The following is a 23,052-nucleotide window of genomic DNA, read 5'->3' as shown; positions in this document are numbered from 1 at the left end:
TTAGGCTTGCTAGTGAGTGAGCCCAGGGCTTGTTTGATATCTGCCTTTCCAGAGCTGGTTCTGCAAGAGTGCTGCCATACCCTGCCTTCTTATATGAGTTCTGGAGATCACACTCATGGGCTTCCATAGCACACACGTTATCAACTGAGCCATTTCTCAGCCCAACGTCTTTCTTTTTCTTTTTTGAAATGTAGCCCAAGCTGCTCTTAAAACAGCCTCCTGAGTGCTGAGATTACAGGCATGGCCACTACACCAGGCTTTGTGCATCTTCTTGTCATCTTTTCTAAACTGTCAATTGATAAGCACAAGTAGCCCCACACTCAGGAGCCAGAACCAGTGTGTCTTCACCATGCATCCCAGCCAGCTTAGCACCTTCTTCTCAGTGGGATGTTTGTTGTTCTTTGATGGAAACGGTGACGTGTGTAGCTTCTGCTGCTGCCATATTTACCCTACTTTATTTTCTTGTAGTTCTAGGGTAGAACTCAGAGATTCACAAGGCAACTGTTTTTCCAATTGAATCATATCCTCAGATCTTGTATTAATTTTTATAGAATTTTTCTTTGGATATCTAAATGAAAGGGCTTCTATTCAAGGCCTAGTAATGGAGGGGTAGGGGTTAGTGGAGGGGATGGGAGAGAGAAGGCAGAATAAATATGGTGGCTACCTGTTCAACTCAATTAGCAATTGTTTTCAGTCTTCTGTATGTTGTGAGTGTTAGTTGTAATATAAAAGTATTTTAAGCATTTAAATTTTTTTATAGTGTTTGTGAGTTGTTTTGCCTGCATGTATGTATGCGTTGTGCATGCCTGGTGTCTGTGGAGGTCAGAAGAAGAGTATCTGGTTCCTTGGGCCTGGTGTTACATTAAACTGCCCTGTTTATGCTAGGCCATGAACCTAGGTCCTCTGTGAGAGCAGCAAGTGTGAAAGCACTGTGCTAAGCAGATAACACTGGAGGGCATGGAAAACCCAGCTGCTTTCCTCCTTAAGTTGTCACCTGAGATGTTTGATGCAGCCAGAGAGGAAATATGGTGGGTTCCTGAACTCCTGTCCTGATAATTCTAGAAAATAATTTTAAAATTCTTAAAAACTTTTGTTTTTCAATGAGAACCAAAAATCCAGTTCTTAGTGGCTAAAAGACGGTCCCTGGGACAGTTACTTTGAATTTTGAGGACACTGTAAGGACAGGTTTTTTGTTTTTCAATTCGAGGATAAAGGGAAGCGGAAGCTAAAACCACAGGAGGCAGAAGGAGAGGAGAGCAGATGACCCTCTGTGTGTGTGTGTGTGTGTGTATGTGTGTGTGTGTGTGTGTGTGTATTCGTACAGTTACTCCATTTCAGGTAGTGGCAAAGCCAGTTTCTGTCTATCCTCAGCAATACTGAAGGCCATGTGCCAAGGCCGCCATGGATCAGGCTCTGAGAACTCCTTGAACCCTGAAATGTCACACTTTTAATTTTGGTGATGTAAACCGGAGAAGTCATTCAGCAGCACAGGCGTGTGGAATGGCGGTGCTGCTGCTGCTGTCACCTGCTGTCACCAGGCTGGCTGTCCCGCCTCCTGTGGGTCTTGTCCCTCCCTGTGCTCTGTCCTTTCACCATGGGCTTACTGTAGGCGGCATAAGACATCAAGGAGATGTTGCTTCTGTCTCATTTGCCTCCCCTTTCCAGGAGTGCTTCTGGTGACGGCAGTGCTCCTAGGCAGTGCTCCTAGGGCTGCTTAGCGCTGTCTGTCAGTCAAGTGGCCATGGACGGGTATTTTTCAAAGTAACAAGTCTTTGTTCCTTACCTGCAAGGTTGTGACTGAGAGCTTACTTGCTTTACTTAGAGAACAAGCCATAGAGAAGTCATATTTGCCTACCCTTTTTACCCCGAGGTTAAATTTGTGCTCATAATGCCCAGCCTGGATAAGGTCATGGATTGTTATTGTAGAATTCATCACCCGTCCAGTTTTACATCTGGAATGTCTCTAACAGAGGCTGCACTGGAGAAGAGGGTGTGGGTGGTGATGGGACCCCAGCTGCTGCCAGGAGGAGGGTTGGCCTTTGTAGTGGGAGAGGTATGACCGAGTGAGGAAGGGCCAGTTCACAGCTTTGGGGGTCTTCTACTGTAAATGTGTAGTGCAGATTGACACACAGCTCCAGTGCTGAGGTGTTACCTCTTTGTATTCATGTGCTCTTGTACAAATGGGTGAGCTCTTATGTGTCCATGGTGAGTCCTGACCATGATCAGAATAAAAAACAAACTGAATTCTGACACACTTCCCTACGAATTCAGGATTTCAGCACTACACATCATGACCTGGGTGAGGCAGAGAGAAAGAGGCTCCTGCTTGCTCAGTAGGGGAAAGCCCCTCAAAAGGGACTAGACCAGAACAGAAGGAAGACTCCAAAGTTGTCAAATAGTGAGTATTAGTAATTCAACTTACTTTAGGGAACAGCTTAGTAAGTAGAAGGCAATAATGTTTCCTGTTCCCACAGCTGCTAACCTTATAATACTCTATGACACGCCCACCCCACCCCACCCCCACCCACAAACTGCCAGTGTTTTCATTGTCCTGTGTGTTTGCCCTGCTGTTGGTCGTAATGAGGAGTCCCGTCACTGTCCAGAGGGCGTTCTCCTGCCCTCTGCTGCTACTAACTCTCGCTCTTTTGTTTCCCTCCTCTTCTTATTTTTTTTACAAAAGATTTATTTTTATTTTATATATATGGATGCTTTGCCTGCATGAATATCTGTGTACCACATGGACGCAGATTCCATGGAGGCCAGAAAATGGTATCAACTCGTGGAACTGGAACTACAGATGGTTGTGAACCCACTACATGGGTGCTGGAACCTGAACCCTGGTCCTTTAGAGCAGCCAGTGCTCTTAACTGCTTAGCGTCTCTCCAGCCCCTCCCCTCCCCCCTCTCTTTCTTTAAAATTAATTTCCTAGCCTTCTTTAAGCACTGCATTGCAAGCCCAAATGCTGTTCAAAATACTTACCTTTTAAAGAGCACGTGTCTGATGACGTTAGTGCAGAGCAGTGAACCGTGTCTGTAATGGAAAGGATGAACTAACGAGAGACGAGCAGGCAGCCAGGATGTCCTTGGAACCAGGTCACAGGTGCTCCCAGCTTCTCTTTCGTCCTGTCAGGGCCTCCAGATTTGCCTCCTGGCTTGCAGATTATTGAATTGTTTTACAGACACAAAACATTCTTATCCACTTGGAATTGGAGCCACATTTGTCTTTCCATGATGAGAGATTGGCCCGGCCGCCATGATTGTTAAATGTTAATTGGGTATTAGATGGTACTTGGGTGGCTAGGGAAGAGCCCCAAGCTAGGCTGGCTGGCTGCAGCTGTGGTGCTGGGCTGCCAGGCTGTCTTCTACGGAGATGACATTGCTGTGCCCTGTTAGAGCCAAGGCTGCTTCAGAATAGGGTCTGGAGTTTATACTCATCACACAGGCAGCTGATGACAGTTTTGCTATCTTGTTTTTCTACTCCTCAATCAGTAATAATCACCAATCATGTCTTTAAAAATCAAGGATATGACTGCCCTGTTAGTTAAAGACAGCTACCACCCAGTAAAGGCCTCTCAAGGAGCGCGTTCACATTCTGCCTGGCCATTCCAAGGAAGAAAGAGGAGGTCTAGTGTTGGAACAGCGCTCAGCAGGAATGGGAAAAACCATCTCACAGGAAGGAGAGGTGTTGTTGGCATGGCCACTTAGTTACAAATGCCAACAAGCAGGGAGAGCTTTACCATGGCAGCATGAAGTATGGGGGAAACTAGAAATGGGAGTTAACCTTTAAAAGACATAAGTTGATGATTACTGTCTTTGTACATCTTACAAAATGGGTGCTGAGCAAAGGAAGTTTGGGGAGTGAAACTGAGTGGGCCTCCCTCCACGCTGAATTACTGGGGTGGGGCGGGGAGTGGGTGGCAGCATGGGTGGTGGTGCTCCCTGCTGTCTGAAGAGGGCCTGCAGTGTGCTTTGCTGCATGTGGTGGAAGGGAAGGGCCTCTTGTTTCTAGGTGTTCCTCTGATTGGTTAGAGGAGAATGAAATGATGACGAACTAGAGCAACAGGCTGGACCCTTTTCCTCCGTGTGTGGGGAAGGCAGCGCAGCGCCTGCTCTGTGGGGCCTCGGATGCACACAGGCCTGCTTGAGTCCTAAACCTACCTTATTGTGCTCTGGCAGACACTGCAGTATGCAGCCACCAGAGCTACAGCTGGCTCTCCGCTAGCTTTGTTCTACTTGTGCAGTGTGCAGAGAGCCAGAGCTTCCCTCTCCCATTAGATGACATAAAGATACCCCTGCAGCTTCTGTGGACTTCTTGGGAAGAAAGGAAAGCTAGAGGTTGAACTGTCCTGGGACGCACTTTGGTTTGCTTTTAGTCCTCTGCAGATCTAGGCTTCCTCTGTAGACAGAGCTGCTGGCTCTTGAGCCATCTCTGGAGTGCTCAGCATGTCGTCTGTTGTATCCTAGGCTTTTGAGCTGGCCACAGGAGACTACTTGTTCGAACCACATTCTGGGGAAGACTACTCCAGAGATGAAGGTGAGTGCTGGCTGCCTGCTGAGTCCCTTGATGTGAGTCTGCTCCTCCAGAACTTCTAGAGAGTTCCATTTGTATTTTTTTACTGAAACAGCCATGCTTTGGTTTTCAAACACCAAATTCATATGCTTTTCCTTTGAGTTTGAAGCCCCCTCAGTGCCAGTGACTGGGCAGTACCCACCTGACATGGCTTTGCTGGCCTCCTGGTGGGAGGAACCGAGCTGGTGGGTGAGGACTGACTCCTGAGGCCCCAGGGCCTCTCTGTAGTTTCTTTGTCCACAGCTCTGCTGCCCATTTTGCTGTCATGTTTGGTAGCTCAGTTGAAAACCAGGGAATTCAGGCTTGAATTCCTTCTGTAAACCTGACCATCTCCATGCTTTCTTGCTTGCAATGCTGGGGTGGCCTGGGGTGCACTGGTGTCAGCCACTTTTGGTGCTCCAGTTGGTGCTCCAGTTGGTGTCTGAAGCCTGACAGCCCCACAGACCTCTGCATGGATGTGCTGCAGACGTTGTTGATTTGAATCGATTTCTGAGTTTTACTAATTTCCCTCTCCCTTCCTCCTCCCCTCCTCCCCTCCCCCCTCCCATGTCCCCTCTGCTCCCCTCCCCCCTCCCCCTCCCATGTCCCCTGTGCTCCCCCCTCCCCCCATGTCCCCTGTGCTCCCCCCTCCCATGTCCCCTCCGCCCCCCCCCCATGTCCCCTCTGCTCTCTCCTTGTAGACCACATAGCCCACATCATAGAGCTGCTAGGCAGTATCCCGAGGCACTTTGCTCTGTCTGGAAAATATTCTCGGGAATTCTTCAATCGCAGAGGTAGTACCTCTTCTCTTTGAAATGTGCCATGATGCAGACAGAAATGGAACAGCTGCAGCAGCAGCAGCAGCAGCAGCAGCAGCAGCAGCAGCAGCAGCGACCAGAGCAGTTCTTCTAAATTCCAAAAGCAGCCGAGCAGAATATCTGTGCTGGTGTAAATGCTGACTGAAGACTGAGTCTGGGCTGTGATGTGCTCACTCTGTACACTGGTCCCTTCTTGGTGCCCGGGGACAGCTGGGTGCCCTTAGCTCTGAGTTCTGAATCAGTTGGACAAAAGCCATTTGGGTCGCACTCCGTTTCTGTCTGTGCGGGCAGTAACCATGTCTGCATGCAGTGTACTGATTAAACTGTCATGTGTTTCTGTTTTGCTGGCAATGTTTCCCAATGCAGATCACATAGCATTGATCATTGAACTGCTGGGGAAAGTCCCTCGAAAATACGCTATGTTGGGGAAATATTCCAAGGAGTTTTTCACCAGAAAAGGTAACGGTACTTATGCAACACTAATTTTCAGCATGATCTTCTCCCAAAAGGAGAAATTGTGCATTCATATTTGAGCAGTGGAAAAGATCAAGACTTTTCAGCTGGGGAATTCTGCTGAAGAAGAAGGTACTCAGAAAATCATCAGGAACTTTGGTATCTATAGAGTGAAACTTTTATTTATTTATTTTTAAAAAAAGCAGGCTTCCAGCAATCGTTTCTCAAACAACTGCCTTTTAACTACACTCCAAGAACCTTGAGTATATTCACAGATTTGTAGAAAGGACTTCAAGGGAGTTTTGAAAAATAACTAGATTCAGCTGGATATGATGACTCACCCCTGTAATCCCAGTACTCAGAGCCTGAGACTGGGGAGTCAAGAGTCCAAGGCCAGCCTAGATTATAAACTAACAAAGCTAGACTTGTCTTTGTCTTAGTCGTTAAAGAGACATGCGTTTCATAAATGGCCATGGTCATTTTCTCGAGTGTGTCTGAGCTCTTGGCATTGTGTAGGCCTGTGAAATGCTGTGGCCATGTACTTTGGGTTATGTAGATTGCCCCGTGTGTGGCTGACTTTAATGTCATTCTGTAGTTCACAGGTTGTACCAGTCCTTAAACATACCTCCAACAGTGTGTCTCTCCCCTCACTCTAAAGAATGACTCCTCAGAAAAACCTGGGAGAAGGGGGTTTGGGAACTCAGGGTCATCCTCAGCTACATTGAACATTAGAGGTTAACATGGGCTGTGTGAGATCCTGCTGATGACAACAAAACCCTTCTCAGATGCTGTTGTCTTGGGAGCCTGCTTTTACCAGCTTAGATCAGTTGTGTTTACATCCTCCGTTAAAGTTTGCTCAAGGCCCTGGAGTAGAATTGGCTGGTAAAGCTGGTGCTGTATAAGCTTGAAGGCTGGGCTCAGTCCCAGTTCTTCCATAAAGGCTGGATTGGTGCATGCACTTGTTGTCCTGGAGCTGGGAACATAAAACACTGGAACTCTGGGGCTCTCTAGTCAGCCAGCCTCCAGCCATGTTGAGCTCCAGGCCCCAGTGGGAGATTGGACTCCAAAGACCAAATGGTTCCTAAGGAGTAAACACCCTCAATTGTCCTCTGCGCACATGAACACCACACACACACACACAGAGCTTGAGTAGGATATAGAGTGCAGTCCAGGTTATTTTATTTTAACCCCCTTCCTTCCTTCCTCGCCTCATCTTCCGTTCTAAATTACACTTTATTACTTGTTACTTCCTGGGCCATAGGTGACATGGTGATATGTGGACGTCAGAGGACACCTTTTCAAGAGTTGTTTCTCTCTTCATGCCATGTGATTCCTGGGGACCAAATTCATGTCATTATTAGGCTTTGTGGCAAGCCTCTTTACCTGCTAAGCCTCCCTCTGCAATCTCCCTCCCTCCATCCCCCTCACCCCCACACTCAGTACTTTATGTGTATGAGTGTTTTGCCTGCAGTCTGTACAGGTGTACACTTGGGATCTACAGAAGAAGGCATTGTATACCCTGGGATTGGAGTTATAGATGTTTTTTAGCTACGATGTGTGTATTAAAAATTGAACCTGGATCCTTTGGAAGAGCAGCCAGTGCTCTTGGCTGCTGCAAAATCATCTCTCCAGCCCATTCTTTCCTTTTGAGACAAGGTCTTGATCTCCTGATCCTCCAGCCCCAGCCTTCCAAGTGCTGGATCTCGGGCACTCGTCACATGCCCAGCTGTGCCCTTAGGCTCCCTGTGGCTTTCAGCTGGCATGGAGCTGTAAGCCATTAAGTTGATTTCTGTTGAATGCTGTCCCAGAACCAATAGCAGCAGTGGCACCTCTTCTTACCCAGTTAGAAGAACGTACCTTGTCGGACAGTTGGCAGATGAGGTGCTTGGGTGGACGCTTTGGAGATGTCGTTGTCCTGCAGAGCTTTTCACTGTGGGCACGCTCACATGGCTTCTCCTTGGACGTTAGCAGGCCTGTGTCTACAGCCATCTTTAGCACTCCTGCTTTAGGACTTAAAAGCATATGTAGCCAGAGTTTTGCTGAATTTATTGTATCAAACATTGATGCCTGAGAGGGGATAGGTTACCTAAACTTGTTCCCACATGGGACATCAAGTTCATTGGGATACATCTGGCTATGTACACATACGTAAATCTGACTTTGTAGTGACAGTTGTAGAATTTTGGTTTCTTTAAAAACACAAAAATACTGTGAGTCTGTGCTTTCATTTTCTCCCAGGTAAGGGTTGTGGGGCAGCTTTGGGCTCTCCACAGCAGCTGACCAGGATTCCCCTTGTGCTCTAGAACAGGCGTGGTTTTTCCTGCTCCAAAGAGCTTCTAGATTGTGTGACATTTGGAACTGTAGGAAATTTTTAGAGGGTACATAAATGCTAAGGCCCATTTGAGGTGGTTGTTGGTCATTCAGGGGAGATGACTGTGGTTTGTGCTCAAAGAAGAAACAAAAGGAAAGAAATTAGATTCAAGAATCAATAAATCAATATCTATCCCTCTCTTTCCCTCTTCTCCCCCCACCTCTTCCCCCTCTCCCTACTTCTCCGTCTCCTCTCTTCCCTTTCTCCTTCTCTCTCTTATATCTAGTGATAAGGGGTAAAACAGGGGGGTGTGAAGGGTAGAAAAGAGAAGAACACACAAAGCAGCAAAGACCAGCTATACAACTTAGCTCCTAAGACTTCATTAAATTCAGAGCCTACAAGATTGGTCAGCAGGTATAATACCTGTCACCAAGCCTGATGACCTGAGTTTGACTCCCAGGAGCCAGGTAAAAGGAGAACTACTCTAGTACAGTTTTCTGACTTCCATGTGATGGTACACGTGTTTCTACACACATACATAAAACAGGTATGTACAGATGTAGTAGAGACTGGAAGGGTGGCCCAGCAATGAAGAGTACTTGGTGCTCTTGCAGAGGGCCTCTGTTTAATCCCTAACATGTAGATGGTGGCTCACAACTGGAATTGAAGTTCCAGGGGATTCAACTCCCTCATCTGGTCTCCATGAGCTCAAGGCACACATATGGTACACAATTATGCATGCAAACAAATGGCTCATACACATAGGACAGATGTTAATTTAAAAACTTTAAATATTTAATGAAATTCAATTGAAACTGTCAGAGTGCAGTAAAGAAGTTTCATGAGACAATGTAGACTCCTGATGTGAGGGCCAGTGCACTAATCCTCTGAGGTGAGGTGAGATAGTGAGGAGGGCTTGCAAATGGAGTGTGGGATCATAGGAAGTGAGTTTTAAAAAAATACTATACCTCCATGCTGACACCACCACAGGGTCTTGTACATATCTCAGCTGGCCTCAGAATTAAGTGTGATCCTAATCCACTTTGTACTCTATATTTTGAATTTAAATATTGGAGCTGAGAGTGAGGTTATTTTAAACCTAACCTCCAGGATTTGCTGATCCTGTGGCTGTTGGGAGGATTGGGGCAGCCCTGTTGGTATAGGATCTGCTCACAGACAACATGCTGGCCCTGTTCTGCTCAATGTATGGGTTTCACATTTTAAAAGACTCAAGATTTTCACATCACTTCAGTGTTACAGCCGCATAAACTGTGGGTCTCACAGAGCTTCAGGAGCATAAGGGGTTTCCTCTGGGGGAATCTCTTGGAAAGATGGACATGGACCTCCCTTGAAGCTTTGAGTGTAGGTTGTCTCCGAAACAATGAAAGAGAAAAGAAAGGAAAAAAGCCCAGAGCAGTTTGAGCATGCCTACTCTAGCACTTTCCTCTGGCTCACAGGGTCCTGCCACAGAACAATGACAAAGGCCACTGAGGCAGTACAAGTTAAGTACACAGGACATTGCCTTCACAGGAGCAGAGGCCTGCAGCAGAAAACAGCAGTCACCATAGTCTGCGTTCGTGTTGTAGGTGGCTTTTCTTGTTGTTTAAGATCGTTTTTCTGTGAATGGTTTGCCTACATGTATTTATGTGTGCCTGATGCCTGCAGAGGTCAGAAAAGGGAATCCAGTCTCCTGAAAGTGGAGTTGTAGATGATTCTCAACTGCCAGGTAGATACTGGGAACTGAGCCTGCATCCCCTTTAAGAGCAAGGAGTGCTCTTAACTGCTGAAGTTTTCTAGCTCTTATTTTAAGTTTTGAGGAGTTTGGTACTCAGTTACTATAAATTTGAAGTAATTTCCATCAGACAAGTAGAATATACCCTTGTCCAAAATTCTTGAGACAGAAGTTTCCATTTTCTGATTTCCTCAGATTTTGGAATATTTACATTGACATGATGAACTATCTTGAGGATTAGACATAAGTTTAAATGTGAATCTCATTTCTATTTCAAGGACATGTAACTATGCATGGACTCGAGGTAATTTCAGGACATCTAGCTTTGAATGTCAGTCATCATAGGAGGTCCATTATGTAATGTCCTTTTGTATCATGCCCGTCTCCAGGGTTTTAGCTTTTAGACTTGGGCTGTGCAGCTCACCAGTCCCTCCTCCCCCATCCCCACTGTGTACCTTTCCACAGAAGGTAACTTGGTAAATCTTTTAGTTTTTCTTGTTCCACATCCAAGAATTTAGTCAGCATCAGTACACAAATGCATTTATAAAAACTTACACTGTTTTAGAATATAACTGTTTCTGTGGTGCTTGCATAGTCTGGAGGGGTTGGTCCTGTGTGCTAGTGGAGACCTGTAGTCCCAGGATATGGAAGCAAATACATTTCGAGATCCAGGCTAGTCTGGGATACACAGTGAGAACCCGTGTCTCAAAAAAAAAGGAACAGGGAAAACCAGTACAGCAATATGGGTGTGTGGTATATGCAGTATGCACAGGTCATATACAAATGCTATGCTAGATTATTTTGGATATTTGAGTATCCTCGGATTGTTGGTGAAGGTGGAGTCCTGGAACCAGTTTCTGTGTGTACAAAGGGGCGAATGTACTTAGTTTGGGGTTCATTGAAGCATTTTAGCTTGAAAAATTGGTAGGTTCCCTCAGTAGGCTCTTCTGTTCTGGAACACAGGGCTTGCCAGCCTTTGTATTCATTTGCAAACTTATTTATATAAAGACAGAATAATTAAATGTCAAGGAAATTCCTGCTTTTACCAGAGAACTTACCTCAATGTCATGTGAATGGCAGTCTATCTTAAGTGTCAGGATGAGGTCTGCAGTCGCTCTCTGTCATCGTGATGGTTAGTCTACTAGAAAGGTACCCCAGAGGCGTTTGCTGCCTGCAGAGCTGGGTTTTGATGCACCTGCTTTCCATATTCTTAGGTGATTTTAAGTCAGTCTTTGTATCTGTAAAACATAGCTTTGAGACTTTCATTACATAGCATTGCCCCAGATGATTCTTGGGAGTGTTTAGCTTTTTAGCTTCCACCCTAAATTCCACCCTTCTACCTTATTTGGGGACTTGGGTGGGTGGGGGCCGGGAAGCCATGGTTTATATCCTTTGACTAGGTTCCCAGAGCTAGACTTTTGGGGTTTGAGGAATATATCTTCAGTGATTGCTCAAATGTGGTGTTTTTGTTTTGTTTGTTTTGTTTTTTGTTTTTTTTTTGTTTGTTTTTGGTTTTTCAAGACAGGGTTTCTCTGTGTAGACCAGGCTGGCCTCGAACTCAGAAATCCGCCTGCCTCTGCCTCCCAAGTGCTGGGATTAAATATGTGTACCACCACTGCCCGGGCTCAAACGTGTTTTAAATTTTTATTATTTTGCTGTTTTATGTGTGGTGTGTGTGGTGGGGTGTCATGTTCCACAGTGCATGTGTGGAAGTCAGAAGAGAGCTTTGTGGAGTCCGTTCTCTCCTTCTATCACTGTAGGATCAGACTCAGGTCTTTGGGCTTACATTGTTGAGTGGCAAGCCCTGTCTACCCATCTTAGCAGCCTTGAACCTTAGCAGTCTTAGCAGACCTGAGTTTTACAAACTGTTTTATTCAAAGGCCTTCCTTTTCCAGTGCTGAAATTGCTGGTCTGTTTCTTTATCTGATATGATCTCCAGCCTCAAAGCAGTGCTTAACTGTGTTCTCACTTGTTACCTCACCTATCTATCCTCCCTCCCTCCCTCCCTCCCTCCCTTCTTTCTTCTTTATTTTTGTTTTTTTTTTCTTCTTACATTTGTTAGTAATGCTGGGGGGGCGGGTTCTAAATTGCTTTGGAAAGGTGAGTGACATAGTCCAAACTCTGATGCAGCAGAGGTGAGTGACATCGTCCAGCCTCTGATGCTGGGCATCCAGCACTTCATAGGTTCTACTGTAGCATGTGACGAGAAGAGACCCAGTGTAGAGTCAGGGCTTGACTGCCACTGCAGGCCTAGTAAAGAGCTGTCAGATGGTGCAGTTCCTGGACATGGAGGAGAGTCACAGAGGTCCACTCTGAGAGCTGCCCAAGAAGGCTGCATTATAGGCAGCTGGAGATACTCTGAATATTTTTCAACACACAGAAATGAAAATTATCCTCACCTGGCAGTTTTACTTAAAAATAACTCTTTTTTTTTTTTTTTAAAGTCCCTTTTTTAAAAAAAAGACTAAAAAAAAACACCTTACTGTTAGTTTTTCTGCTGTATCAGAGCTTCTTAGCGTTGAGTGGTTATGCTTTTATACTACTACTGACACAAACATTTTTTAACTTAAGGTTTTATAAGAAATTGTCCTTGAGGTCATATGTTTTACAACAAATGAGTAGAGATTAAAATTAGTTGGTTTTGGTTTCCAGTAGTTGCTTGAGGCTGTTTCTTTAAATTTAGACAAAATAAAGTTACTATGCTCTGTAGGTACCTTAACCATGTGCCTGTTAGCCCCATAGAGCCAGTGGCTACCTACCACAGTGGACAGCACAGTTCAAAAGGACATGTGTGCCATCAGAGAAAGTTATATTTGCATTGAGGTAGAAGCACAGACTTCTTTTTCTTCACATGGTGAAGCACAAGTTTAAATAGTATATATGCATCATACAGGTTTCCTAAGCAAGTTTACAGACGGACCACCACCAAAGCTAGAGTGCTAGTGCCTCTACATGGGAAACAGAAATATTCTCTAGACCTTTTCATCTCAAGAAGCACAGAGCTGATTGGTTTAAACTTATTCCATTTACATCCACCTAGCTTGCTTTGACTCAGTCATTAGCCCTTCAATGAGACTTGCTCAGGGGAAATAAGCTAGCTTTCTTTGTTGTTTCCATTAGGTTCTGAGAGGTAAATTGCCTGCTTCAGTGAGGGGGGGAAAAAGCCTGCCTCTATCAAGTAAATTCTGAAATGTGCAAATCTGGAGCTTTTGTGACTGTGTGCTTCTTTCTCTCCAGGAGAACTGCGGCACATCACCAAGCTGAAGCCCTGGAGCCTCTTTGATGTACTTGTGGAAAAGTATGGCTGGCCCCATGAAGATGCTGCACACTTCACAGATTTCCTGATCCCAATGTTAGAGATGGTTCCAGAAAAACGAGCCTCAGCTGGTGAATGCCTTCGACATCCGTGGTTGAATTCTTAGCAGATTCTACAAATATAGCATTCTGAGCTAGCAGAGTTTCCCAGTACAGTGGACCTAAGCAGTGGCTCTCTCATTCTTTAACAGGATTACAAGTGAGCTGGCTCCACCCTCAGACCTTTGTTTTGCTTTGAGGTACTGTTGTTTGACACTTTGCTTCCTGTGCACCATGGTCCTGGGGAAGGGTGGTCTTTGTCTTCAGCTAAGTAGTTTACTGGCCATTTTCTTCTGGAAACAATAACATGTCTCTAAGCATTGTTTCTTGTGTTGTGTGACATTTAAATGTCAATTTTTTTGAATGAAAAATACTTTCCCCTCTGTGTTTTGGCAGGTTCTGTAACTATTTATGAAGACATATTTTAGCTGAGTATTATATATAATTTACAATCTTAAGAAATTATCAGTTGGAACCAAGAAAGAGCAAGGAAATGTACAATTTTATCTTCTGGCAAAAGGAAATCATTCCTGTATTATAGTGTATGTAACTATTAATTTGCAAAAAATAGGGGATGAGGATTCACATTCAGAAAAGCTACCCAGTCCTGAGTGCTTTTTAGCCTACATTGCATGTTGCAGATTTCCACTGCTTCAAGAAGTTGTGCAAACTTTTCATTCCATGACAGTCCAGGTGGCTCTGGATTAGGTGCCGTGTCCTCTGTGGCACTTTAGAGGGACAAAAACTTTAAAAACTTGACATTATAATCTAGCAATTCTATTTGTATTTTGCATATTTTAAAAACTATGTTTAAAGTATAAGTCCTTTCCACTTAAAATGTGATGGCCCAATCCCATGTAGTGTCGCCTCTTACCAGCACTGTAAGTTAAATACATAGATTAAATTGGACAAGAGAAATATGTTCAGTGTGTGGAATGAAAAAAATAATATCTTAATGGAAAAGCATGATCGTGTTGTTTAAAACACAAGGTGTGGCTTATACAGTTTGCAACGCAGTGGAGAGAATGCTCCTCCCAGCTTAAAGGTACCAGCGCCCCATCCCCTAGGCAGCTTCCCTGACCACTGCAGCTTCCCTTGCCTTTCGTTACTTCCCATGAATGAGAAGGCCATTTCCCCTTTGCAGACCGCATACCGTTTTAGTTTATGCATTTCCTTAAAATTAACTGTAGAATCCAGGATACAAACCATTAGTAGGCAATACTATTTTAGAATGTAACTTAGGAGGTATATTTAGCCTCTTTTAGAAGTCAGTGGATTGAATGTCTTTTTTTAAAAACTTTTTATTCATTAAGGTGCCTCGTTTTTCTTGACTTTGTCCATTAACATTTATCCATACGCCTTTGCAATAATTAGATTGTGAAAAGCTAACGAGTGTTGTAACAATAATTCTTCGTTTGGGGTGCTTGCACTTGTCTTTAATTAAAGTGTTTTGGGGTGTTTTTCCAGACATTGCCTTGGTTATTGCCCTGTATTTGAAGAGACAGAATCAACATACATTTGCTCTCAGTAGAGTGTCAACAAAGCTAAAAGAGGTGCAGATTAAGTCACAGGACATGCATTAGGGCAGAATGGATTTTATGAATGAGGCTTTAGTTACAGCTTCATTATCTACAATGTGGGTGTCCCCTCATTTTTTTTTTTATCAGTGTTTCATTGTAAGTGCAATGGTTTTCTCCTCCTTCCCAGTCTTTCCCTCTGGGGAAAAGACACATATCCCTCTTAGGGGTTAGCATTATTATATTATACACTGTAGTGAGATAGGTGCCACTCATTCATAAACTATGCATGCTGTTTCTAATGAGGCTGTGGGTTTCCTTATAGAGCCTATGACAGAGATGGTGGCTGTTAAGTCACGATTTCTATAGACACATTCCTGTAAGAACCACAGAGTATGTTTATGTCTTCCCTACCTCTGAGAAAACTTTTATGATTTGAATGAAATTTGTCTAATGCGGTTAGAAATGTCAAGTTGGAAATGGAAGCTAGAACATTATTCCTAAGGTGGTTCTTCTATTAATACCCTAACTAGTTTACGATATACAAGGAGTTCTAGAATACACTTTTGTGATTGGGTACCATATGGTTATATCAGATTCTTGGTAGCATGATGATAAAGAATAAATGTAAAGGTTGGGTGTTGTTTTGCACTCCTTTAATCTCAGCACTTGGGAGGCAGAGGCAGGAAGATCTCTGAGTTTGAAGCCAGCCTGGTCTACATAAGTTCCAGCCTACCCAAGGCTATATAGTGAGATCCTGTATTGAAAATCTAGGAAGAAAGAAAAGAATAAAAGCTTAAAGTGAACCATTGGTTATTTGGAACATTATAGTCAATCAACTAAGTCTTTTTAGTGGAAAGACCCTGTGAAATCTCCATAGAAAATTACAAGCAGTGGGTCCCATATGTAACTTTTAACAGATTCAGAAATAGCTAATCTAAAAATTGGCAGAGCTGTCCAGAGAAAAAGTGGGTATTAGGGAGTTTGAAATAAGTATACTTTTTAAGCGAGATCTTGTTTTTCCATATTCCCTTCACCTTCATTGGAATAGAAAACATGTTCAGATTATTTTTCTTTTCTTCTTGTTTTGTGAGGCAAGGACTCAGAGATCTGCCTACCTAGGCATGCCAATCCCCTCCCACCCCTCAAACACACACACACACACACCCTCTTTCTCTTAATTAAGTTTGTAGAGTGTGTTCATTAAAGATTATATTTAGTTGATGTCTTTCAGTCTGCACAAGAGCTTTCATTATGAATTACTTATATAGCTGGCTACTTTGAAATTCAGTGGACAAGTGAATTTAAGGATGAATATTCATTTTTCTTTGGTCTACCTGAAATTGTCAAGGAGGGACAATGTGAACCTATCCAGTTTTTAGACTAAGGTTTCTTTAGTAAACATCCTAAGTCAAAGATGGCAAGGTTAACTGGTCTTCAAAAACTTGAAGATGATTGGTTTTAAGCCCTAAACGAGCTGTATTCTTGAGTTAATTTTCAAATGGGAATTAAATGATAAAACATGATTTAAATCACTACCAAATTTAAGTTTACTATTTTTCCTGATGCACAAAATTGATATACTGTGCCCAGTTGTGTCATGTGTTTGGAAGGTGGTAAATAGGGCCACTCCTGAGAGGTAGACAGCAGAAGTTGGTAATTAAAAAAAAAGGTCACAACTGATGTATCTTCTTTGAGTAATAAACTATTCACTGAGACCCTCTTCATTCTATTTGACGTATTTCAGACTAATGCCTTTCCCCCTTGGTTTTGTTTAAAGAGATCTATTTTCTACAACTTAAAAAAAAGCTCTAAAGCAAGGTATTAAATACTACATTTCCATATCAGTTTTGATTATTAGTGGAGGTATTTCAGTCACATTCTAAACTGTACAAATTAAATCTCCACGTGTTATAAGTAAATTACTCCTTTTCAAACTGTGGTAAACTGCAGTATGCAACTGTACAGTATGGAATGAATCAATAATGTGGATTAATTAGAACGTTAGATTCTTAGATTGTTACCTAAGTCACATAGTGTGGCTATTTAATTTCCTATGACTCATGCTCCTAAAGAAAATGCAAGTGTTAGAGAGGACTGTGGGACCCACCCAGACCAGCTGCCCGTAGCCTGCAGTGCAGCCGAGGTAGCAGCTACTGAAGAAAATGGATGATGGTTCTTTACTTACAAATTATATTTGAAAATTTTAACTTTTGTAAAATCATTAAGCAGACCTAAATCTCAGAAGTTGTACAGAACAATTTAGTAAAACTGACATAATTGTGGTTTATTAACATGAATTAAAATGCCCAACCAGTGCTTCAATGTGACAGCATATTTGAAATAAAAAGGAAAGGTCATGTACTGTACTACTTTCACAGAGATCACACTTTTGCAAAAGACTTGCCATATGTACAATGCTATATACCAAATGAAGAGGGTGGGAAGCAATTATATACGCAAAAGAAATGCAGTATTTACAGTCTGTCAGGAGACACTAGAAATTATCTATACATTAAATTACATTTTGCTTGCAAAAAAACTGGTAAAACAAAATGAGCCGTGTCCACACCAAATTATAAAAACCTGTATTGCATTTTCAGACCTAAGATGCACTCAAAGAACTGCTGACCATAAAAAAAAATCCTTAGTGCTTTCTTTAGCTGTATACTTAATGCATATGTATAAAATACAGAAATTGTTCACTAAATGAATTTAACTGCAACAATGAAATTTAAAGGTCGCGTAGGATCAGATCTATGGTCAGAAAAACAGTTGGAATGTTCACTTACAAAATAAAGATACCTACAACTGGCTTAGGAGCACATTTCATAAAGAATTGTAAAAAGCAAAAATGGGAAAATACAATGAAAGAGCACTGGTGTTTGGTTTTGTTTTTTGTTTGTTTTGTTTTTGTTTTTTTTATACAAAGTTTCATGTACAAGCTTTAAAAAGTACCTTTAACAGGTACATATGAAATATACAGTCTATCTTACAGAACATTTTAAAAAATGTTATTGGAGTCCATTTTAATGCCACCCTGAACCGTGGTAATTGTTCTGAAATGTTGGTGGCACCTGTGCTCTGTGAATTGGAATCTGTCCAGGCACTGGAGATGCCTGCTGAGGTCCTTGCACCCCATGTGGCAGGGCCACAGAGCCAGGATGAGGATGAGGACAGAACCCTGAAGCAGTAGGTGTTGGAATACTGTTTGGTCCTTGGGGCTGGAGATGAGGACCAGCAACTGGTAATGGACAATGTGGGCCTGTTCCAGAAGGCTGGTGTTGGGGTCCCGGTCCCAAAGTGGTGTGATGTGTGGCTTGTGAGGGATAGGGCGGTACAGCTGGATGAGCACTTGCAGGAAAAAGTGGAGGTCCTTGATGAGGTGGGTGGTGTAAGGCCTGACCTGATGCTGAATGATGCCCAGAAACCAGAACACTGGCTGGAGGAGGAGGAGGTGGAGGGGGTGGGGGTGCTGAGTTTACTACATGCTGGTGTTGTGCTTGTAGACTTTGCAGTCCTGTGGAAGGATGGGGCGGTGGATGGTGATGTGGGGCAGGACCAGGAGGTGGAGGGGGTGGTGGTAAATGGTGTCCAGCAGTTTGAGAATGAATGTGTGACCCAGGGGTGACAGCATGAACTGGCCCGACTACATGTGCTACAGAGTGCTGCTGATGCGAGTTTGGCTGTTGGACGAGGTGTGGTCCTGGAGCAGGTGGTGGCGGAGGCGGGGGTGGGACCACAGCAGCAGCAGTTTGATGGTGAATGGTAGGGTTTTGAGAGGGCAGAAAATGCCCTGGAGTAACATGGTGTCCAGGAACTGATTGCTGGCTTGAGGTGCCAGGAAGTGCTTGATTTGGTCCAGATGTAAACACAGTCTGTTGGGAAAGACTACCTTTTAGCTGATTATAACTCTGAAAGTTTGCAGAGGACTGCTGGTTTTGATAGTATGATGAAGGAGGCGGAGGGGGGGGAGGAGGTGGGGCCGTGCTGCTGAGACTCGGTTGGTTGAACTGACTGTATGTTGCTGAAGGCTGTCCTGAGGGTGTCTGGGTAAATAATGCTGCTGACACTGCCTGCTGAGTGTTAGCTTGAAGAGTCTGTGCCGCTGGGTAAAAACTTCTCTGAGTCTCTCGTTGAGGCGTTCCAACTTGAGGTGACTGTGAATGGTGAGGCCTGAAGGGAGATCCTAAGTGCTGTGAAGGAGGCTTTGGTGAGAGGTAACCGTGCTGCTGCGCAGGTGTGTGAGGCGTGGAGGACTTGGGAGGGTTTTCTGTATGAGGTGACGGAGGACAGTGCAACTTTGTTGGTGCAGAAGGCAGCTTTTGCGGAAGTTGATCGTTTGTATTTCGGACATGGGCCTGAGGAGGATGGTTCTTTGAAAGTGCTGGGGTGTTACTTGACAGCTGTTTTTGCTCTGGTTTTAGGTGAACGTTGTTTTCAGCTTCTGATACAGTGGCAGTTGCCTCCCAGTGGGAATCTGGTTTTGTGAGTATTTTCCCATGTGACTGAGCAGGATTGATTGGCCCTGGTGATCCAGGCTATGAAGGAAAAAAAATATGAGAAAATTTTACTGATATTTAATGTTACTTAATAAGAGGGCAGAAAGGACGACAGTATAGGTGAGTTTTCCTCAGTACACTGTGTAACCGAATTCTCTAGCTTTTGATGAAGATAACCCAAGGGAATTTATGGTCCCCATTTTACATTTTCTTCAAACATTCAAACAACTGTGTTTCGGCCTCTGACAACCTTAAAACTTAGCAAATGGATAAACAAAAATTGTTCATCAAATCATTCAGCATTAAAATACATAGACGACTTATTCAAAAGGCACTCAATTTTACAATGCTCTGCAGACCCCCTGAGCCATCAGCTCCTCACAGACCAGGATGGAGAGCACTGTCTCTTCTGAGGGCGTGTCACCTGAGCTTTGGCATAGGAGTGCTTGTTTGGCTGGTCCTAAAGAGTATCCCCATGAAGACAGGAGTAAGACTTCAGTGAGAAATGTCGACTACGGAAGGGTTCTTAGAAAACTGCGAGGTCTTAACCCTGCCTTAGCAAGGTTGTCTGTCACAGCTCAACAGAAGAGTGACTAAACAGAAAGAGTATAGAAATCACAAACTGATACTTGATGTAGCAGGAAAAAAAGTCAGTCTGATGTTACCATCAGCTTTTCCTAGTGGCCAGACTTGGAAGGTCAGTGTGCTTACCTTGCTTGTTTTAGAAGGGCTCTGAGAAGTGTCAGGGGATGGACATTCACTTGTACTTGTGGCTTCTGTACCTTCAGGATCAGGGTCTATAAGGTAAAAGAAACCCAGTAAATATAAGATTACAGGACATACTGCCTCTTGTAGACACACAGAGTGCTCCCTGTACACAGTTCTTTTTCTTACTATAAAGTGCTTTAAAATAATCGCCATGATAGGTCATCTGCTTACTGACCTGCCATAAGTTCACTCAAAGAAGGGGCTAGGCTCTGCGCGTGCGCCTGGGGAATGTGATCTGAATGAGATGAAGGTGAAGACTGGACATGACTCGGGGAACATGAGACACATGGTGATTCTCCCCCTATGGATGAAGCACAGCAGACCCAGAGAGTACATTAGTGCTCACAGGGAGCAGAGCACGAACAGGCAGAGCCACTTGGGAGAGCAGGAGCAAGAGCACTCACCGCTGTCTTTGTCTTTGCGGTGGTCACTGAGCAGTAACGCTCTCTGGTAACTTCTCTCTCTCACCTGCTCCACTGAAGTGGAGGCGGTCCTTTAAAATAAAACACATCCTCAGGTCAGAGACTGTCTAGGAAGGAGTTTGCTACATTGGGTTGAAACTTTGGTGTTAAACCTCTCAAATTGCTAACCATGCTCTAAAGTGAAGTTTTTTTATTACTCTTTACTCAAAGAAATCAGACTAACATTTATCTTTGGCAATTTCTTAGTGAAAAGAAGGGTAAACTGGAAATACTTTTAACATTTTTAAGGACATGTTAGGTTGCCAAAAGGAGCAAAATCCCTCCAACAGAATCCACATGCCTTGTGTCAGAGTGGTAAAGTGTGCACTGGGGACTGAGAGGTCTTTCACATGGCTGCTGAGATCCATCTTAAATGCAGCTGCTATGGTCTTACTGAAACAGGAAAACTGCTTCTTAATCCAAAGTTAACTGATAGGGGAAGTAAAGAAACTGTACAGGACACTGCCTGCGGTGGCAAGTTCTGCAGGAAAGAATGTTTACAGGGCTCAGATGAAGAAATGAGACCTTCACTGCAACAGGCTTCTGAAGTTATGACTCAATCACTGTCTGTTTACCATTCCAAAACAGCAAGCAGGAAGAATAATTCTCTAACAGTTTGCTTTTTTTTTCTCCTTGCACAGTGGCACATTGTGGAGGGGCTTACCACTGGACTTCTGGGTCTTTCTTCTCACTGCAATTGGCATCTTTAACAGGACAGTTGCTGCTGCCTTCTTCAGAAGAGGCATTATAAGAGGCAGTTGGTGGTGGTAAAGGCAAGCTAGCCTGGTTTTCTCCCTGCTCCCCGTTCTCACTGCCGTGGACACATCCATCGCCACTGTTGCTCAGGTTCCCACTTGGATGAGGTGATACACTAATCAAAGCAAAGTTCTCTGGCTTAGAACCACTTTTCCTAGCTTCGCGTTGTCTCTTACGGTATTCTAATAGAGAAACCTTAAACAAGAAAGAAAAAGTAAATCTTTTATTCTTGTTTGTGTATCAGAATCAATTTATTCTTTTTTTAAAAAGATACTGCAGCATTTATATTAGAAAAATTATAAAATAATTGAATTTTCCATAGATAATTAACAATTATTAAATGCCTACTATATGTCAGGCATTGTATTTTAGATGATTTATATACATTATCTCATTTAATCCTCACAACAACCCTAAGAAATAGGTATATTATCATCCCCATTTTACAGATGAGGAAATTGAGTAACTCACTCACTCCAGGTCACACAGCTGGTGAGTGTTGGAGCCGGGATTCGAACCTAGGTCTTATTTGAAAGCCCGTGCTCTTTCCACTATACTACATTGCTTCCCACAAAGTTGCCAACTGGACTCTGTTATAAAAATTAAAAGCACATATCACTAAAATGCTTTGACTTATATGCAGTTAAGCCTATTAACAAATAAGTGCTGTTTCTCCCATTCTTGAAAAAATAAGGCATTCTAGCTGTCTTAAGATTAGATACATCTATATTAAGACAGAATCTGATCAAGCAGTATCATACTTTGAAAATACTCTTCCATCCATGGCCTAAATACTGTAAGTATTATGAGATGGTGAAGAGGCATTTCTTCTCTCCAAGGCTGCCTGCTCAATGTAAAATAAGAGAAATAAGAATAGGTATTATCTACCTGTTGTTTTGGTGAAGGTGTTTATTGTTAAAAGTTATTGCTTCATAAAAAAAATCATCTTGAGGCTTTTATTTCAGACTACATTTCTTAGAAGTTTTCATATCACCATAATTTTTACTTTCTTAGGAACATTTACCAAAATGTATGTATGAAAACCTTAATTTACATAACTAAGTTACAAATGCCTCATATAACAGATGCTGTAACTACCAATAACCCTTAAGAATACAGTAAAACACCCACTATGTAAAAGGACTATCTATCAAGTGTTAAATTGTAACCTTTTTCTTTTGTGGTGGGTTCTGGGGTGTGCAGCTCCCGTCGATCACACTGTCATTAACCGTCCGTCCAAACCCAGAGACCAGCCCGTCTTCAGAAGTGCAAAAGACAGTGGTTTCCATAAACAGACTTCTAGTGTCCTCCTGTGTCAGGCACTTTGACTCACTTATTCGGAAGCCTCCTCCAATCTCCAACTGATGAGAGGGAGTTAAGTCCCTCAAGTTGGAGTTTACTGAGAAGTTTACTCCTGTTCTGTCAGGACTCTTTACCCAGGACGAATACATTGTACCTCGTCCAGAATGGGTTGAATCCAGTTGGCTGCCGGGCTCAGTCCTGTCATGGGCTGGTGCTTCCATGGTTTTTTGTAAGGCAGCTGGCTCAGCTGCATCGAGTCCCAGTTGAAGGTCTGACACAGAATCCTTCTCTCCTGGGCAAGGCCTGTTAACCTCAGGCCTGCTCCTGGGGCTGGTATAACCAATAGTCTTTATTTCTTGCAGGCCCAGCTCAGATAAATTGGAATTTCTAAAAGGCCCCAATGTTAGCATGGTTGAAGGTCGATCATATCCCTGTGGTGGTAGTAGGGGGAGGAAAATCACACAAGCAATGCCACTTAGAGACAAATTACTATCTAGCAGCAATTTAAGCAAAATAATATTAGAGAAAAT

At 43.4% G+C, this 23,052-nt stretch overlaps 2 protein-coding genes across 8 annotated transcripts in view; one reads left to right on the top strand and one right to left on the bottom strand.

Moving 5' to 3' along the window:
* Nucleotides 1–16,451, top strand: part of Srpk2 (SRSF protein kinase 2) — a 192,191-nt gene extending 175,740 nt beyond the window's left edge. For 5 of the 6 annotated variants that reach the window (XM_028778144.1, XM_028778142.1, XM_028778143.1 and 2 more), the window contains 3 exons: nt 4,464–4,533; nt 5,250–5,342; nt 13,100–16,451. In XM_028778144.1, the coding sequence (XP_028633977.1) occupies nt 4,464–4,533; nt 5,250–5,342; nt 13,100–13,284 (348 nt within the window). In that variant the 3' untranslated portion in view covers nt 13,285–16,451. Of the gene's footprint in view, nt 1–4,463; nt 4,534–5,249; nt 5,343–5,732; nt 5,826–13,099 lie in introns of all 6 variants that reach the window. The other variant, XM_028778147.1, reaches the window with a different exon arrangement.
* A 461-nt stretch (nt 16,452–16,912) lies between these two features.
* The window catches only part of Kmt2e (lysine methyltransferase 2E), a 70,150-nt gene continuing 64,010 nt past the window's right edge, over nt 16,913–23,052 (bottom strand). The window contains exons 21-26 of one of the 2 annotated variants that reach the window (XM_028778139.1): nt 22,390–22,953; nt 21,129–21,415; nt 20,408–20,496; nt 20,179–20,304; nt 19,947–20,032; nt 16,913–19,274 (exon numbers count right to left, since the gene is read on the bottom strand). In XM_028778139.1, the coding sequence (XP_028633972.1) occupies nt 17,763–19,274; nt 19,947–20,032; nt 20,179–20,304; nt 20,408–20,496; nt 21,129–21,415; nt 22,390–22,953 (2,664 nt within the window). In that variant the 3' untranslated portion in view covers nt 16,913–17,762. The remainder of the gene's footprint in view (nt 19,275–19,946; nt 20,033–20,178; nt 20,305–20,407; nt 20,497–21,128; nt 21,416–22,389; nt 22,954–23,052) is intronic. The other variant, XM_028778140.1, reaches the window with a different exon arrangement.

The sequence above is a fragment of the Grammomys surdaster genome, unplaced genomic scaffold, assembly GCF_004785775.1.
Source record: "Grammomys surdaster isolate TR1022 unplaced genomic scaffold, NIH_TR_1.0 325, whole genome shotgun sequence".
NCBI lineage: Eukaryota > Metazoa > Chordata > Mammalia > Rodentia > Muridae > Grammomys > Grammomys surdaster.
The sequence above is the reverse complement of the archived record's forward strand: the minus strand, read 5'-3'. Positions and strand labels throughout refer to the sequence as shown.